The 20,204-nt window shown below is 43.2% G+C and overlaps 1 protein-coding gene across 1 annotated transcript; it reads right to left on the reverse strand.

Moving 5' to 3' along the window:
- Nucleotides 1-2,874: 2,874 nt before the first annotated feature.
- DDX3X (DEAD-box helicase 3 X-linked) lies at nucleotides 2,875-20,136 on the reverse strand. The gene is made up of 17 exons (XM_085048910.1): nucleotides 19,965-20,136; nucleotides 17,763-17,820; nucleotides 16,733-16,783; nucleotides 12,057-12,180; nucleotides 10,721-10,861; nucleotides 10,533-10,632; nucleotides 9,858-9,993; nucleotides 9,411-9,496; nucleotides 8,737-8,835; nucleotides 8,501-8,661; nucleotides 8,179-8,323; nucleotides 7,912-8,056; nucleotides 7,416-7,597; nucleotides 7,208-7,325; nucleotides 6,686-6,842; nucleotides 5,730-5,857; nucleotides 2,875-5,397 (listed from the first exon to the last, which is right to left on the reverse strand). The coding sequence occupies exons 1-17, from the start codon at nucleotides 20,007-20,009 to the stop codon at nucleotides 5,315-5,317; spliced, it is 1,959 nt and encodes a 652-aa protein (XP_084905036.1). The 5' UTR covers nucleotides 20,010-20,136; the 3' UTR covers nucleotides 2,875-5,314.
- Between the last annotated feature and the right edge of the window lie 68 nt (nucleotides 20,137-20,204).

Here is a 20,204-nt window from a genome sequence, read left to right on the forward strand (position 1 = left end):
GGTGAATTTCCCCTGAAGCAGCATGACAAAGAGCAAACCTGCTCCTGGTGAAATGCAGTTTAGAATTTTAATTGTTTACAAAAACTCCCTGCAGAGATGCAGTGCCTCTAATGACTAAATGTACAGAATTTTCTGACCCCAAAATGGACAGCCCAGACTTGCAGATCCATTGCACTGACAGCCTTTCCACACCTTCCCTAAATAATGCCAGGAAAGAGCGAAGGACAGCGGTAGAGGAACTCCTTGTGGTACATCAACCAAGGCCCTCCCACCACTTACACTTTTCCTAGCCTTAGCTCTGCTCCAGGCCTGCCTCATTAACCACCAGCAGGTGACTTCAGCTTGTTAAGTGCCATTTTTGTGTGAGCACAGGATAATTACACAAACCACTTCCCACTTCCTGGGACTACTTACACAACTGCTACCCATGAGCAATGTTATGCACAAGGCCAGTGATTCCATGAAGCAACCAACCAAGAGGCTGACAGAGCCAGACAGGATCTGTACTGCTGTTTTCTGAGTTTACTGCTGTTTCTGTTTTTGCAGCATGAAACTGTCACTTCAACGGCCTCGGCAAGCTTCTTCCCCTCAAAAATGACCCACAACCTGTGAGGTTGGCATGAGTGCTAGTGCAACAGCTTCAGCCAGGTTCACTGAAGTGGCAGAGCTCACAGCACAGCAGGAGTAAAATTACAGACTCATACTTCGCTCCCCTCCACCTAAGGAGGAGCACTAACACCTAGGACTTGTAATTCAATGTGGCCTGTAACAACTGCAGGCTATTTTCATGAACACATTGATCAGTATGAGCAACAGTGAACACTGCACTGGATGAGGATTCACAAACTAGGAAGGCTACAGACACACAGCTTTAACAAGGTTTATGGTGCAACTTCTGGCTGCCATAGCCTCAGCAGCGTCCTGCTTGTACAAGCTGCCTTTCCTGTATTCAATCCTCCCACCAAACAAAACAATAACCCAGTCTCTCTGGTAATCCCACTGCTCTCTCCACTTCTGTAAACTCCACACTAAGACATCAATCCAAGTCCCTCCCACCCCTTTCACTGCAGTCAAATCCAGGCTGTTTCAAGACCTCTGCTTATCTGCACAGGTCACAGTGACCTCTGGCAAACCAAGAGCAGACATTACTACAGCCTTGTTGCCACAACCTCTGCCACTGTTGGCATATGCAAACATTTATTGCCCAAGGACTGACTTTACTGCACATTTTGAAGGCCTCACACAACAAAGCCTCAGAAAGACAAATCATCTATCATTTTTACCACTAAACTGCACAGCCCTTTTCCTTACAATTCAGGATATCTTCCCTTACCTCTTCCCACATCTTTCCTCATTACCTGCAGGGAAAATTTTGCTGCCCCACAGGCCAAGACCTACTGAAATACAAACCTCCACCTCTAGAACATCCTCTGTGCTTCTCTTACCTGCTGTACCTTTGGCATCTCAAGGCTCCTCCTCGCTGCCATTCCCCTAGCTTAACTTTCATCTCCAGAGGTAAATGGTTTCCTCCAGCCTGTAGGAACAATTTTCCTGAGGACCAAACTTCCTCCTTTGGTTTTCACTCACTTCATGCCCAGTACCACCTTACTTCAGCCTTTCCACCACCTCTGCCAGCCCCAGCACAGTGCACTGCTCACTGCCCTGTGCTCCTGTGGGTTTGGCTGCCAAATGACTCCTCTGCCACTCCTGCACTCTGCCAGGGCAAACCTCAGCTAAAGTACCAAGTGCAAACCTTTTTACAAAGCTGGAGTTCCAGATCCCACAGGCCACCTTCACAGGGCACAACACTTCCCCTGGTGTATCCATCTCCTAACTGTGGTTCAAGTATATCTACAGATACAGAGGGGAGGGAAATCTGCCTGAGGAAGATAATTAAGTGCATGTTGCACATCCAGGGACATCGCATGACAACACAAAGCCCTGCATGATGAGGTTGATAATTAATGCAAGTCTAAAGCAGGTAAATTTAGTGTGGTCCACAGTCAGTGTGTTTTAAGGCAGATGTTCCAGCAAGCTATCCTGGGAATCATGGTCATCTCCTCCTTTCCATTGCTCTCCAAGGCCCATCCACAGTACTGGCTTGGTGGTACAGATTTCATTTACTATATGGATCTAGGATTGCAGGTGTACATCACACCTTCACCAGTCCTTACCCCATGCCATGTATCTGCAACACACTTCCATGGATCACAGGTCCCAGGCACTACTTTCTTCCCCACCCTCTTCCCTACTCACCAGGGTATCACAAGTTTCTAGTCATTTCAGCACCAAGCTTGAAACCCAGGCTCTTTCTGGATCACTTCCTCCTAAATGAAGTACATTTGCCTCACTTTAAAGATTAACTGGAAACATCTGAATCTATTCCTTTACTCCCTTGGATATTCCAATACCTAAGCTCATTCCAGCTTTTCAATACCTAACAGAAATGAACAGGTATGTCAAAAATTAAAGCTCTCTGCAAGGCACCCCTGTCATAATCAGAGGTACAGCTCTGAATGAGATGAAATCCTGAGCAGTTGGGCTGAGGAATTAAGCCTGAGGGCAAGTTCACAAGGTTTACTTAGGTTGTTACAGCCAAACTTGGTTCCCCTAAATGAACAGAAGTGTTTTTCTCCTTGTCTGTCCCACCTCTGCTTTGCTGACACCTCTAGGACACTCACCCAGTAACCCTGTGCTGTGGGACACAGGCCATCTGAGGCTCCTTCAGCTACAGCCCTGAGCCTGGCTGACATCTGTCACCACACTGACATGTGCCACACTAGAGTCACCTGCATCCAGAGCTGCACGTGAATGAGACTGCTGGGGCTACAGAGCTCATAAATCAGGAGTGACGCTTCACAAATGAATAGACTGTGCAGTTCAACTTTTTTATTTTAATAAAATCAAGAATATGCACAGCACATGCAGTGCTAGCATCTAAACTAATACAATAAGCAATTCTAAACCTACAGTGACTTGAAGTTCAATTTTCACATTCAGCAAGTTTAAATCCATTCTTGCATATTGTTTTGAATCCTTGTATCTGAACTGAAAATATTGCTGGCTGATAAAACTTGCTAAAATGCACAAGTCACTGATTATGCCAATACAACAAAGATAACCACATGTTTGAGGATTGCAATGTGCCAGACATTCACTGAAAAAAAAAAAACACACAACTAAACAAAACTCACGCAACAAACATCTGAGAATCTGGACACTTCACATCAGTGTTTAGAAGTGTTTCATAAATATCTTAAGACAAGTGTATCAAAACCTTGGCATGTTTAATTTTAAGTTGCCAATTTTTGTTTTACTATCAGAAAGTTATGGCTATACTGCCAATGCCGGGTCTGCTTAATTTGACTTAAGAGTTTAATATGACTTAAACATTAAAAGCTCACACTACCCCGAAATATATAATTTCACGCATACGGTGACATTCAACATTCAAGTGCCAGTGTTTTTGTACTGTCTTTTGGTCAAGTTTCTTTAAACTTTCAAAGAATCACTTTTAGGCTTACAAAAATAAATATTTGTCAAAAATGTTCAATAAATATTACACAAAACTAGCAGCAAAAAGTATCTAGAAATCTGTCGTGTGCAAATAGTTTTCTTCCCAGCTATCATTCCCATGGTCCCAAATAAGTTTTAGAATCTATTTCCTTCTCCTTAAACAAGCTGCGTTCAATCTCCAAGAGACAAAATAAGATTGGAAGTTAAGGACACGCACACAAGACATATATAAAATTCTCTGAATGTGCAATAAAAGAAGTATTTTGTAAAAAGTTATGGGCAAAATGTACAAGGGCCTAAACCTAGACTTGAAATAGCACCATAACAAATGACCTCAATACTGTCAAGTGCACCTACTTAATAAAAGTTTTAGAACAAGGCACAATACACTTGAAAAAATCTATTGCACTTTAGGAGATTTTTGCCATTTTCCTATGCCACTGTAGATTAGTTGTTAAATGCTCTGGCCGCTAAGTTAGCACAGAAATTCCAAGTGGCAGAGGCATTTTTCTGGTGGACAATACTTGTCTTTGGCCAGATTTAGCATAACAGACTATAAATACAATGGAAACCTATGCAACTAAAACTGACTAAAACTGCACTTCAATAGCAGAATTGAAACCTTGTGCAGTTTATGTACATTTCCAACCTCTGTGATCTCAGGTTTGTTTGTAACTCTTCTGGAGCCATTTTACAAAGTCTACAGTAAGCCAGTTTAACATCTCCACGCAGCTTGAACAGAGTAATGTGAATCTGCATTAAAATAAAGCCTGCTGCATAATTCTTCCTGTTCATACCCTCTTGACCAAAAAACATCAACACTAGCATGCGTTATTAGACCAAAAATTCAGTCAGGCCCTTAAGGAGGACCAATCACTGCCATGGTCAGCCATTCTACCATTTCAATTTCATATGGCAGGCATTTTTAAAAAGTCTAAATAGATGAATTCTCCTAAAAACTATTTCAAGTTATCAGACCTTTAAACGTTCCCTGTAATGTTCTGCCCACGTTTGGCTAGCTCACATTAATGATCTGCCTAAATATTGAAAAAGGAATTGCTGTATTTACTTGCATTAACTTCAAAAACAGTGCTTTTAATGTATGCATGTATCCATACATCATCTCATCATGACTGGAATGGCTTATTAAAGGCTATCAGGTTCTAAGTACCTATCCAGGATAGAGTGAGCAAATCAGAACTTTAACTTAGTACAGTTTTGCCACATTAGAAACTAATTGCATTGATATGCTTCAAGATGTTTTATTTTTCAAATCTGCAGATACCAAAAGCCCTAATGCAGGCTACCGCATAAGTTTTTCTTTGTAATATTATGGATGAATCAGTGATTCCTGTTTAAGTTGTATCACACCTGTGTGCCAAGGTTTGATTTTAGCCCAAGTTCAGTAATTTTTATTTTGTCAAAACAATTGATATCTTGAGCATTACTGAGCCAACAGGACATCAAAATAAAAGTTGTCTAAAGTTAAAGGCACAGTACATTAACAAACAAATGATCCTCAGTCACAAAATTATAAATGCAGTTTCTGGGTGGGGATGGGTGGGAGGGGAGTTAATCCTGACTACAGCAATAAGAGTCTTCAAAACCACCTTCGAGATAGGGCTACTTGTTCCTTTATTTCCATCTTGTGACCTTGAGCTCCCTTAAAAAAAATTTCAGTGGAGAATCACAGCTGGTAATGTACTGCGAGTTCTTGAAGCTACACAAGGTATAGTCTGGCTAAGTTACATGTGGTTTCCATATTAGCTTGTTTGGTGGGGTATCTGCTGCAAGCAGATCAGTTGCCCCACCAGTCCACCCCCTGGGAGTTATAGTTTCCTCCATATCCATCACTGTTGTAGAAGCCTCCATAACCACCACCTATGAAAGGCAAGAGAAAGTGATGCTTAATTAACTCTAAAGATTTGCACCTTCACAACAAGGAAACAGCCCAGATACCTCTTTTCTGTTAAAGAGCCCCACCCAGCAGTACTGTCAAATGCACAACATTAAACTAAAATGCTGAAATGGTAGGTAGCATCAAACAGTCACTCAGGTGTACTTGTACTGGCCTAGATCCAAGCAGGATGCTAAGACTTCGCATGACAAGCACCAGATGATCTTATATTTAAAGATCACGTCCAGTTTTACCCCAGCAAGCATTTCAGGTGTGGTTTTGTGTTTGGCAGCACTGCCTGCCCAGCCCCTCTCACCTCCGAAGCCTCTGCTGCCGCTCCCACCGCTGCGGCTGCTGGTTGACCGGCTGCTGCTGGAGCTGCTGCTGCCGAAGCCGCTGCTCGTCCGGTAGTCCCTGGCACCAAAGCCTCCGCTGAACCGACTGCTGCTCAAGACAAGACACAAGCACTGCAGTGAAATGGGGCATTTTAAAGCACTGCACATGATGAGATTCACATACTCTGAATCTTGGTACCAAGTACAGCCGGCCAATTAGCCAGTGCTGAGTTAGCACACTTTAGAAGCATCCCAAGGCTACCTGGAAAGATTTGATTCAGTGGAAATTTCTACCTTTCCAATCCTATCTTAGTGTTTAAAGGATGCATTTACAATATATCTCTACAAGAGGGTGAGTTTTCCTAGCATACTGCTAGGAAAACAAAAAACTGACACCAAACCCCAATGTGCCTGGATCATGTTAACTACAGTAAGAGGAAGGGTTCTCTCACCCTACTCTTGTAAGGCAGTACATACAGGTTTGTATTACAGCCTTTAAAGTTTCCACAGCAAAACTATTTTACAAGTGGCCCCACACTTGCATTCTCTCTTCTGTTTCCTGCTTTGTCAAGAGGCATTGCATTACCTTCTCCTAAACATCAGAACACCTGTAAAAGGTACATCTCTGGCACAGGCAGGTATGCACTTCTGTGTATTACTGGCTGCCTTTTACAGAGTTCTGAAACTGTTTTTGTTAATGTTGCTCTACCTCAGCTAACAGGTACCTAGCTGCTCAAGAGGAAATAGGTCTTATGTGTTAACTGCCTTATGGATAGAATAAAATCAGACAAACATCAACCTGTTAACTTTGCACAAATCCAACTCAGTTTATACTACACTTACCAACTTCTACCTGTATTTTCAGACTGAGAAGAAGTCCCAGAACTGTCTTTCAATGGACTGAAGATACACTTCTAGCCAAAATCGTGCCTCTTACCTCTTAGATCGCCCACGGCTGCCTCCCCCTTTGTGATGCTGTTCATAGGCCATGTTCTCCAGCCAAGATGGTACTTCTTGCTTAGCCTCCACAAGGAGATCAAGCAAGTCCTTTGTAATGTTTATGTTCCGCTCATTGAAGAATGAAGTGGCAAGACCTGAAGTAGATACTTATTTTTAGCTACACACAATCCAAGTACACAGCACTTAAACCCACTCCACACTCCAGTTCCTTACAGCCAAGCCTAAGAACACTACAATTACTTCAGAGAAAGCTGTTTGGGACCATAATTCCAAAATCAGTCACGAAACCTTCTTTACTGATGAACATGGAAGACACACTACCCAAAGAAACTGGTAACTTTCCACAGTGGCTAGACAGCAGTGACCAGTTTTTGGTCACAGAAGGCAGCACAGGGGCTTCCCTTGAGTACTTATTTGACATTTATTATTCAGCCAATACAACTGCACCTGTCAGCTTGGGTATGAAGTGCTGTCTGTGAAAATCCCAGGTTGTACTTACCAAGGTTTCCTACACGGCCTGTACGACCAATACGATGTACATACTCCTCAATGTCACTGGGCAAGTCAAAGTTTATGACATGCTTTACATTTGAGATATCCAGTCCTCTTGCTGCTACCTAGTGGTTAAAGGATTAAATCAAACCTTAGCAAAACTTCACAGACCAAGAAATAGGCTCACGTACTCTAATTTTACAGATTTCACTTACTGCTGTGGCAACAAGAATGGGGCTCTTGCCGGAGCGGAACTGGTGCAGCGCTTCTTCTCTGTCCCTCTGGGAGCGATCTCCATGGATACTTGTACAGGCATAGCCTTCATGGTACAGGAAGTCCTCAAGAGCATCTGCCCCCTTTTTAGTTTCTACGAACACCAGTGTCAAGGAATCTTTGCCTAACAAAAATTAAAGCGCAGGTTAGAAGAAAAGCTACACAAATACAGGCTCCACCATCACCTGGTAATAGGCAGCTTCAATTCTCGGCCCATTTCTTGTAAAGTAACATCACTGGGGACCTCCTTCCCCATTATTTATTAACAGACATGCTTACATCAGCTTGATACTGGCATTTAGCCAGTGCAATACATCCACTGCATGTTAACAAAACATCCTTTCAATCACCTAATCAATAGAAATTCTTATTGCTTGAGTCATTAGGTTTGCCTATTCTGAACTGTGCCTCATTTGCTTATCTGCAGCTGTTTTTTACCTGTGGCATTTAGCAGGTCAAGTAGGAACGATCGTTTGTCTGGCTCTTCCACCCACACTACTTTCTGTGTGATGTTTTCAGATGTGGAACCTACTCTGCCAACAGCCAGAAAGATGTATTCATCAAGGAAGTCACGAGCAAGCATCTAAAAAAGGAGACAAAAAAAAAAAAAGAAGTCAAACTCAAATCATACTTTATCTCTCCTTCCAAAGATCAAATTTCTTTGGTCTTATGAACTTTTTAAGTACTTAAACTCTTGTAAAGTACCTGGATTTCCTTGGGGAAAGTAGCACTGAACATCATGGTGTGACGAACCCCCTTTGGTGGCATAGTATCTTGCTCAACAATTCGACGAATTTGAGGTTCAAACCCCATATCAAGCATTCTGTCAGCTTCATCAAGGACAAGGTACCTAAATAATAGTAAAAAACTTTCTTCAGAACAGTCTTCTGTAAGCTGTGGCCTAATGTCTGTGCTGGATTACAAGTTCTCAACTAGATGTTTAGACAGGCGAAAAACTACAAATTAAAGACCTTAACTGGATCTCACTTTAAGTCACTTGTACATTGGCAAGCAGCATCTTACTCACTTGCAGAAATCCAGTCCAATCTTTCCCCTCTCCATCATATCAACCAGTCGTCCTGGAGTTGCTACAAGCAAGTGACATCCACGCTCTAAGTCACGGATCTGCTGGCCAATGTCTGCACCACCATATACAACACACGGGCGAACTCTGGAGCGGTATGCAAACTATAAAACAAAGTAAGTTAGCTCCCAGAAAAATTCCACTTGAGCTATGTTATAATAATGAACTGTCAGATATACCTTTCTGGCTTCCTCATAGATCTGCACAGCCAGTTCTCTAGTGGGAGCCAAGACCAGTGAGATTGGATATTGCTTACGGCGCCCATACCTCCCATTCTCCTGAAGAAAAAAAAAAAACCAAAAAAATAGTTAGTTAAGACAGGTCACCAAGTTTGTCTTAATAGAAAAGGCACAGCTGAGAGCCAACTCATCACTGCATCTGAAGACAGCCCCACTGCAGTACATAAGGTTCAGCAGTGGGTTACTACAGCAACAGCTGCACAATCCTGGTCTCTGCACTGCGATCCTAAACTTCAGCAGTAGAAAAGTAATAACCATAAAACCTGTTACTTCCTATTCTGAAATTACTAAAATACAGGTGTGTGACCAAGTAGTTTTTTGTAGCACAGGAAGTGTCTTTTAAGGTTACGTAACAAAATCACTCAAAAAAAATTGGACAGTTATGCATATCAACGCCTCAGGTAGTAAAAAAGCAATCCACAGCCTTTATTTTTTAGGGGAAACACCTGAAGTCTTCTGAAAGTCAAGATTTATCAATCATACCCAAAATGATGGCAACACAATATCACCTATTGTGCTCAGTAGCACACACCAGCTCATGGAGAGAGGGGAAAAAACCCCAAACCTACGAGATTTATCATTGCTTTTCCAGGACTGGGTATTTGAATACTTGCCTTCATTGCTCTCAAGGCATCACCAGGGCCATCTGCATATATCTGGCTCAGTATTGGTAGAAGAAATGCAGCTGTTTTCCCAGACCCTAGTAGAATACAAGTCAGTATTATTAAGAGTTACCATCAACTACAGCACTAATCCTCTATCAGTAGCACATTCCCAGTAACACCTGCACTAACTAGTGTATGGATGCTACTTGTGGCAATGGAGCATTCTTAGCACCCCAAAACTGCGAAGGGAATGGGGTTTAAGACATGAACATGTCTCTCAGGACAGACACAGTAAATCTAGTCAAGTCACATCTAAAGCAGATGCAAGACTGAAGCCAATTAGTTTCCAACACTGCAAGTATTTCAGTACACACTGCATGGGACATTCTACCTCTTACCTGCAGTAATATAAAACCTCACTTCTACTGAGACTAAGCAGCGAAGTTATTAACTTACCTGTCTGAGCACAGGCCATTAAGTCCCTCTTTTCTTTAATAATAGGTATTGCATGTTTCTGCACTGGAGTAGGACGGGTGTAGCGTGTGAGTTCAATGTTTCCCATTATAATTTCTCCCATGTCAACATCACTGAACTGTAAGATATTTAAGACAAGTCAATCAGGATCCTTCCCTTTAACCACCACATAGCACAACGTTCAGTTTAAGAAGTCATTTATAAAGTAGCTCTTCTTTCAGCTCTTCAGATAGAACTTGCCTATAAAGTTTACAGAGTCAGACAGACAATTAGTCCAGTCTTCTAAGCAATTCTTAAAAAGCCAGCCAAGCCTGAAGTGCAGACTACACTAGCATACTATGCTTAACCTAACACTGCCTATACTTTAGCAGCTGCTCCCAAATCAGCACCTCCAAAGTACTTCCACTTCTTCAGAGGTTCATTGTTTAAGCAAAAGATAGAGTTAGAAAGTAAGCTGTGAGTGTTAATTGAAAAAGCTTAGTTTCTTCCCTGTCTTAGTTCATCACATGCAAGCCTCCTCTGCAAAACAGTAGCTGTAGGAAGGGAAGACAATGTTTCCTTTCCTCCCTAAACTTAAGACAGCAAGACAATCAAGTTTCACATGCAAAATAGTCACTATTAGACACATTAGCAAAACATATTTTTTAGAAAACTTACACTTTCAATATGTGGAGGACAGTTGCTGCCTGTTGCTTCAACAGGAATATCATCATATTTCTCAAAGTTAATGCCAGTATTGCTTCCTGAAAAGAGTTCCCTAAGGAGAGAAGATAGAAGTATTTTTACTTGCTAGAATTATCAAATGACCCTACCACCCCACGGACCGATGCTCTTCCACGACTTACTGTTCCAGGCGTTCACTTGGGGGGAGAGGCTTTGACCAGTCATCCTCATCTGACTTGTCACACCAGCGGCTGTTCCCACCACGGTCAAATCTGCCGAAGCCACTCCGGTCATAGTCCCCTCCTCTGCCACGCTCTTCATATCTAAATACAGCACAACAATCAGACTACCTTTCCCAGGCAACAGGGGCTTCTGCCATGCAGAATCAAAGCTGTAACAATGCAGCAGTGTATGCTCTGTGTATTACATACACTAACTACTATGGAACAATTCAAAACCATCAGGTTATCTATACTTGCTTCTTGACCTAAGAACAGAAATTAGTCCCAGCCATCAGACCAGGTCACAATTTTCTGTGTTAGACAGGACAGTTTGTCATGATTTCAGAGCTCAGTTTAGCTTAACACAGTGAACTTTGTATCACCAGTTTTATTTGATTAAGCATAACAAATGTAAACAGCCATCTGCCAGTGGAGCTACAATCCAAGTTGCTCAGTCTTTGCCACTTCTTTGTAAAATAGCTCTATTTAAACCTCTTTAGCAGCATTACTTTGTATTCCCCCCACCCTTTCCTCTGCCTCATTCTACACAAGTGTCCCATGTCCAGAAAAAACCCTCCAGGTGCCACAATTTGTTCGTTTATTCCCCCACCGCACGTGACCAAATACCTCCATTATGTCACATAATTATTTCATAAAGAGGGAGCTCACCTGTATTACTGACTTGGAAAGAAGGTGGAAGAAGTCCTTACCTCAACTGTTTAGTTTTTGGCCTGGTAAATCATGTTTGAGAAAAGTCTGGATACAGGACTAGGTCAGCTTTACTAGTCGGTAAAGGTCACTCTCACCACACTTGTGCATACAACGCATGATGTGTGTAAGACTGATCAAGTAAGGCAGAGAACCTGCAAGAGTCTCACCCAGTTTTATTAACTACACTTTTTAAACAAGAAAAAAAAATTTAAATAAATTTAAGAATAATAATCCACTTTGATTTATTTATTTTGTGTGCTCCCAAAAGCTCTTCATGGTTCTCCTGGAAGTGACCACCCACCTAGCACTTCTTTAGTGAAATGCTGAGGTCAGTCAGTCATTACAGATGCAGTGAGTGGCTGGTGGCAGACTACAGGGCACAATTTTCAATACATGCAAGTTGCCCGTCCTTGAAATGATGAAGCTTTAAAGGCAAGGTTCTCTCCCTCTCTCCTCCCCTCCCAAGCTCCTCCTACCTTATCGTGCTGTTCACACTTAGAACTCTAATTTTAACATCAAGATTACAGGTGCAGTGCTAGAGCTGAGGCAGACTTCATGTGCACCACCCAGACAAACAAGTACTTGCCTCCCTCCTCTGGATCCAGTTCCGCGGTCGAAGAAGCTGGATTTCGCGTCGCGGTCAGACCGTGCACCAAAGCTGCTGTAGGCATCCTTGTCTCTTCTGGAACTCCAGCCACCACTATCGAAACCTAGAAGAGAAAGGCATTTCAGCCATAAATTACACAATCCAGACTTTTACAAGATAAAACAACTTCTGTCTAGGAAGTCTTCACTGAAGGTCTATGGGACTAAAGTCCTTCATGAATGGAAGATGCATGAATGTTAAGACTTACTCAACAAGGGACTAAGCATTTCTCACCACCAATCAGAACTGAAACTCCTCAATGCGCATACAAGCATGTTTCGGTATTCTTTAAAAATATGAACTTGCCTTAGTACAAGTATATCAGCTGCCTACACATCAGAAGAAACATTAAGATGCTAAGTCTTGTTAAGTCTCATCTCCATCATCCCTCCAACACAAATCCTTGACTACACATTTAATTTTTGGAGGGTAACAAGGCATCTCAGAGATCAATAAATGGTATCAGAAATCCAAACAGAAGTTAAAATGTTTTATCATACTCCAAGTATACAAAGCAATGTGATCTACACAGACTAAGTAACAGCACCATAAACAAAGAAGATATATGGAGCTCTTCACAACAAATTAACCATGCTGATTTTTTCCACAGCACTTTTACAGCCCTGCCTGCTTAGGCACACTAACTCTAAGAAAGAATACAACATACCTCAGCTTGCCAGTACCACTGAGTAAAAACCTCACCTTTATCTGCTACCAGGGCCTGAGGCAGCAGAAACGTGAAGCACTAAACACTGCTCTGGTACTGGACTAGGAAATTTCAAACTTTGTTTCAGATGTTCAACTTCACCAAGTTTAAAAGGTGACCCTGTCTCAGCTATGGTATTCCAGCAGAGAGTAAGTTAAATAATGGAAGAGATAAATAATGTCACTCTTGTGAGCATGCTTTGCCAGCTCCACAGCACAAAACAGTCAATTCATCAGACAATAAAAGCAACCACAAAACAAACTCATTCCAAAGAAAGGGGCTGTTCTAGGTCCAGTCTCTCTGAAAATGGCTTTGCTACCAGAATTACCCTACCTTTTTAGATGTTCTCTAAAAGAGTGCCATTCACCTTGCCTCTGATTTAATTCAAAAATTCTATTACCCAGAATCCAGAACTGTACTGGTCACAAGGGAACATTAAAAACTAGTGTGGTAACTATCTCTTTTGTCTGGGTAACTAAAATAGAAAAACTCATCCGTCCATGAAGTTTTTTAGCACACAAGATCATGGAATGAGCTTCAAGACCTCCAAAGTGCTTTAAGAAGCAACTTTGATCTTTAAAAACATTAACTTCAAGAGAAGTATTTTAACTTGTTTAAAAGACATCTAAATACAGATTTTATTGTAAGTAACTTTCAAGCCACACTACAAATACTGGGATATGTCATCCTGCCAAGAGATCTAACAGCAGTGGTACTGACAAAGCCATCTTCAGGGATACAGCTGTAGTTTCTTAATAGTGAAAAAATGGAGCTGACACGGTATTTTAAGATCTTCTACCAAGCTTCAGAAATTTAAGTGTCAAAATTTTTATATTCCAAATAGCCTACAAAGCAACCTTATTCACCTAATTCATTACTGCACTCATTACTGAAGCTGGTACCTTGCCATAATATTAAGGTAGCGCAGCAACTTTTACACCAAATACAAGTATGCACATCCTGCTTCACCAATTCACCTTTCAGTCTGGCATTCCTATGCTGACTTTATTTGTGGATCAGCACAGAACAGAGGTCCAGGCCATACAAGTCAATTCTAAGTAAATTACTGGCATAATGGTCTGAATTTCAAATGGCAAAATAAAAACAAAAGTAAAAGCCCTGAGAAAATTCGTAACAGACCATAGGATCAACTTCTCTAAAGAGAAGAGAATTATTACAAGACTCTGCAAGGACTAGCAGGAAATTCCTTAAAATGTCAAGGCTTTTTCTTTTTGTAAGTAAAAACTTGTATAGATTCCACATAGCATGCCTTTCTCACTGCAGGGATAAGAATTCACTGAGTTAATCAACTTCCAGAGCAGTTCTTACACCTATGAACAGCATTACACTTGTCAATGCATCTCCCTCAAGCAGCATTTAATTCATATTTTGTAACAGTCTAACACAAATCGCTGCCAGCTCACTTGAAAACCTGCCACATGCAGCAGCAATAATCAGTTAAAGATGGGAGAAACAGAATCAGATTCTTTTAGGGTGGGTAAAAACCTGTAAGGTGACTTCTTAACATTTACTTTTTGATCTACTATAGATCAGATTACACTTTAAACATCCAGGAGCTGGTTTCTTAAAGTTTAACAAGAAACTTCCATAACAGCAAGCCTCAGTATTATGGAGTTGAGCTCATGGAAGCAAGACACTTTAGGCCAGGCAGCCTTGCATACTGAGCTCCCACAGCTGAGAAAAAGAACTACCATTAAGTAACCTAAAGACATTATTTTTACCCAGGCTGTTATTCCTGTGGTTCTGTACTGCCCTACTCCCCATTTACAAAGGCAAAAAATTAGTATGAGTGGGACAGATCTGCAAGTAAATTGAAGATTTTTTTTTAATCAGGTTACTGCACTTGGAAGGCTGCACCAAGAGTTTGTTGTGTGGTTAAACACTACCACGCAAGGTTGCTTCCTCATGTGTAAGCTTTGAAAAATTTGTCATTAAAAATTCCAAGAAGCAGCCAAAATTCACAACAGTTTCAATGCAGCCAAAGAAGAAATCATAGATTTAGCGTAAACAGAAGCAAACATTTTAATGAAAGTACAACTGTGTAACAGCCTTCAAATCATGGTACAAGATAGCTCAGCTTTACATGCTCAAACTCATTAGGCCCTTTTGCTTTTAACAGGGTCCTGAACTGGAACTGGAGCTTTTCCATTCAGCAATTACAAACCTTGTCACAGGGAACCAGGAGGAGGCCAGTGGTACAGCACTCAACCAGGTTTAAAAGCAATTTTTGAACATTAGGTTTACCACGGAAACTTGACAGATAAAGTTATATTAATTGAACAAGTCACATGTCAGATTACAGTCTCATGACCTATTTACCTTTTTGCAGGGTGACGTTTAAGTCCCCAGAAAAGCCTCACGTAATCACACCTACAGGGCCATGTCTGAACTCTGGTCTTGCACACAAGAAAATACAATGACAGTCCTATACCATAATAGGTCATGACAGAACTCAAGGTTACTGCATCTATTACCCACAAAACTTAAACTGGAATTTGGTACAAAATATCACATAAGGAGAAGAAATCTATGAACAGCAAATGTTCACAATCCCCTTAAAGCTGTTTCCTACTTTTGAGAAACCTCCGCATTCCTCAGATTTAGCAAGTCAGTTTCTTGAAAGACTGCTCATATTCGAGGTCAGTGTGACTGGGAACAAGAGCACTGAACTGACTGCCAACCAGTCCCTCTCCTTTTCCTAAAGCTTTCAGCTCGGGTAACATGCTGTTCCATCACTTGGTGATTCAGGCCACACTTCTACGTAATTATAAAAAAATCTTAACTCTAAACACCCAGAAAACCCACTAGCTTGGACACATACAAAGGGTAAGATAAAAACAGATTGATCTTTTTTCAAATGGCTTAAGACTAGAAGGGAGCATTTTTCATCTAGTCAGATTTGAAATTACATAGCTCCAGAAGCACTGTGAGATGTACCAGCATTTGTTTCAGTATTGCCCTCCCACCCACTCATAATGGCAGTCATCCTCTTGCCGTATTGGAATGAATCTGTGAAAGTTCACTGTTTTAGAAACAGATGAGATTCAAGTCCTCCCATGCTACAAAAACTCAATTCTTTATGTTGTAGCACTGCAGGAAAGTGTTTTAGCTGCTGCATTCCAGTATATTTCAACAGGCATTTAGAGGAAATGTTTTCTCTCATATCCACACAAGTCACTAGACATGACAACATTGTGCTGCAGCACCTGCCCCGTTTGCATCTTACACAGAAAAGTCATGACTTATTTCACTGAAGTGTTCCAAGAAACTTTTCTTCTCTGTTATGTTCTGTTCAGAGATTCAAATGGAAGATGTAAGGGCAGTTTCTCAGCCTAAACCCCTGTGAAAACATGTGACCAAAATAGGTCATGTACTTCATGTTTGCTTCACCAACATCCTGCATTTCCTTCTACAAGTACTCCCAGGGGCTTCCATAAAAACTGCGGGAGGCTGAACAAGGACAACATCTCTCAGTAAAAGATGCATTTATGAAGTCAAACTGTGCTGTTTGTTCACGGTAAGAACTGACTGCGCCAAGTTTCACATCACAGTCACTAGCAGAAAAACTAGAACTCACTAAATCTACTCAGATTAACACTCAAGACTACATGGCAAGTTAAAATGGGAGACTCCATCTTGCTTCAGTCACAGATAACTGTTAGACATGAAAGGTATTCTGTCGGTTGGATACTGAACTCGAGCTTAGCATATAAGCTGGTGAAGAGATCTAGAATAGCACACTAAAAGCAGAAGATAAGTTGCCATGTTTTGCACAGGACAGTCAAGCAGTCTGTACAATTGCCCTCAGTAGTACTGTCAGAGTCTCTGCAGTCTGTTCCTTGAGATTCAAGAACCAGTCAAGTGTTGCCACCGTGTTTCTGATACATACCCTGTTTTGAAGCTTCCCTGTTCCGCAAGTGAGGAGGAATGTATCGGCCTTCTAGAGGACAAAAGAAAGGTAATGTTACTGGATCAGGGAGTCAGCACATCTTGAAATGCTCATCTTGTCAACAACAGCTTCTGCCTAGTAAAAATGTCTGCCTCATGCTTTAAGGCCTCTTGCAGCATTTTTAAACAAGAACTCTTTAATACAGCACTTGGTAACACTCTCTCAGTTGAAGATTAAAGTTCTTGCATACCCATTTAGGCAGCTGCTTTGAGGCACAGATGTCTCGTGTTTCTCTGACCAAACCACACATGCCATTTATGGGTATTAGTGTCTGTGACAAAAGCTTGTCTTCCTAGAACCCATGAAGGCTTCAGCTGGTGCCAGATACTTGAGCAGATCAAGATATTTACTGTGACATTCAAGTACTGGCACTCACAGTTTTACTACCAGTATTTTTCCTTCCCTTTAAATTCACCCATCCCCATCCATTCAGCTCAGATCAAACCAGAAGCCACACCTAATTGCTTCTGAATAGCATTCCTCATTTACAATCCAGAAACATCTGTCTGCTAGATGAATGAGAACACACCAGGCACAAGCTGAATGCCAATTCCTGGAAGATTCCCCCCTCTTAACATACTTGAACCTTGCACATCACTTTCTACTCAATGAATTGAGATCAGCAGAGTTAACATTCCTACTCTACCTGGATGTCTTAAGACAAATCACATTACTACTGCAATCAGTGGCCTCAGATTAGAGGCAACTGAAAATCTGGGACAAAACTGGAACACTAAGTTCTCTCAAGCTAATTAAGTGCTTCAGAAATGTATACACATACCATACCACTGCAAAATTAAGTGGTTCTATCTAAAGCACACTGCGTTGTCAAAGCAAGCTTAACTACCAACATCCTCTATTTCCTCATCAGCCTCTGTCAATTCTGGCTTTAGAAATTGCTTTTCACAGGCACAAACCCCCAATTTCTAAATCTGTGTGTTTGTAAGCTTGAAAATTTGCATATACTTACTGCTTGTAGAGCTTCCTTCACTCTGAGAGTCTGAAGAATTCAAGTCTAGACCAGAAAACTAGAAGAAACAGGACAAGTATCAGCATGTTTTACCATGAATTTATGCTAAGACACAAAAAAACCTTTTCACTTATCATTAACAAGCACTGTTCCAACTAGCTACTGCTGCAAAAAATTTTTTTTCATCCTGCTGAGTTAGGTCTATTAATACCCACGTTGTATTATCTCCAGTGTTTTTATACCCACCAATAAACACACACCCACACGGGCACCAAGGCCAGCAGAGTATCTCACACCCACCAAATCACTACCAGACCTCTGCTTCACACTACAGGCAGGCTGAAGAGCCATTTCAAATAAACTGAATTGAAGTGCACTCAAATGCATTCAGATTCGGGTCAGTGGCAATTTTTTTTTTTTTGCTACAGGGATTCCAGCACAAGTAATACCAATTCAGTTGGGGGCTTTACTTATAGAGACTCAAGATATTTTTCAACTGCATTAACAGCACTAAGACATTATAGTCTTCATGTTCGAGACTACTGAGCAACTACTGCTCACAAAACATCAGACATCTTCCAACAATTACTTCAGCAAATACGGCTTTTTGGTTTGTTTTTCAAAAACGTTTACAGCCTTCAGTCTCACAGTAAAGCCTTCCAAAAGATTCACGCAGTGAATGTGTGTCGCTCAGAGGTTTTAAGTCAAACACAATACGGAGTCACTTCAGCAGAAGGCAGTGGGAAACCAATAAAGCTTAAGAACAAGCTTATTATAGTTGTTTGCCTGCATGGCAGGATTACAAATGTATATGAGGAAAAATAAAGCATGTTTAAATACAAATCAATTTTATGTAATGTATTGCACAGAAGTGTCTTCCAACATGACCTGAACTAATCCAAAGCAAAGATCCCAATGCACTATCCTTTTTGGCGCTCAGCTGTGTGTGCTGCCGCTTAAAGACATTCAATTCTTTAGAAATTCTCCCACGGCTAACCTCGTAACATCCTCTTTACAGCTACCACTTAAAATCTCATCTCTTCAGTTGATCGAGGCATCAATGCAGGGCTTAAGAATGATTCTCGTTTTAACAGCAAACAAAAACAAAGCCTCTCTACTAGGTCAATGCGGCTCTCCACACTTAAAAAGAAGCGATGGCTGACTCTTCTCGCAGCGAATCCCCACGGCGGGGGCAACACTTCCCAGGCGCTGCCTCGGGCATCGGTGGCGCAGCCCGGCGCCATCTCAGTGCGGCACTGCGGGCTGGATTCCCGGCGCAGCAGGAGCAGCTAATCCGGCTGCCGGCGCCCGTCACGTGTGGCGCGGGGGGAGAGCGGGGGAGAAGGGAGAGGGGAGGGAAGGATCGCCTCCGTGACCTACTTCGCCGGAGCGGCCGAGGGCGAGGGCTGCCCGGCCACGGTGCCGCTGCAGCAGATGGGGCTCTTCCTGCCCCCGCCGCCTTCCCCGAGGGTTAGATAACCGTCGATCCCGCCCAGCGCGGGGAGGGGAGCGGGGGGAGATGTGGGAATGAAAAGGAAGAAAATAATACAAAATGGTGCGGACCAACACGCGTCCAGGCCTAACTGCGTCACCGGGGCCCGGCGGCACCGGAGCTCGAACAAAGGCGGCCGCCAGAGCCGCCTCCCCGGGGAAGGGGCGTCACACAAAGCGCCGTGTCGTGTGTGTGTCCCCCCTTCCCCCGCCCCGCTCAATGGCGGCCACTGACCGCCCCTTCCTCCTCCTCCTCCTCCTTCCCCCCTCCCGCTGCAGTTCCCGCTACGGCCGCCGGGGGCCGCTGCCGCTCCCGGCGCTCCCACACAAAGCGGGTCCGAGCGCGGCGCGGGGGCCGCGGGGCCCGAGCGGGGCCGGGCCGGGCCGGGCCGGGCGGCACCGGCGGCTTCACACTCCCGCACCACCGCCCCGGCCGCGGGGACAACGCACCCTCGCGGGGGGGGCCCGCCGCGGAGCGGGGCCGCCGCACGGCGTTAACTGCGCAACGACCGAGTGCGCCACAACAGGCCGCGCTGGGGGGGAGGAGGTGGGGGTTACCGCGGGGGGAATTGCGACACAACAGCCGGGAAGCCAAGAGCGAAGCCCCACGCGAGGATTCCCGATCATCCCTCCCACCCTCGCTGCCCCAAGAGCCTCCGCCGCGCGCCTCCTCCGGGTAACGGAGCGGCCTTTCCGCTTCTCGTCCCTCACCTGCTGGTCTAGACTGAGGGCATTTTCCACCGCCACATGACTCATAACGAGAGATCGGTCTCGGGCTCGTCCCGCTCCGCCTGGAGAAATGGGGATCCGCTGGGCCGGGAGGTCGCTGCCGTGGGTGCCGGTGGTTCCGCCACGAATCGCTGCCCTGACTGAGCCCCCCCCGCCGCGGGCCCTTCCTTTATATAGGCCCCGCCCCCCGCGCGCCCGGCCGCGCGCGCTGACCTCAGCGCG

This window comes from Lichenostomus cassidix, chromosome 1 (assembly GCF_008360975.1).
Source record: "Lichenostomus cassidix isolate B80296 chromosome 1, HeHo_3.0, whole genome shotgun sequence".
Taxonomy (NCBI): Eukaryota; Metazoa; Chordata; class Aves; order Passeriformes; family Meliphagidae; genus Lichenostomus; species Lichenostomus cassidix.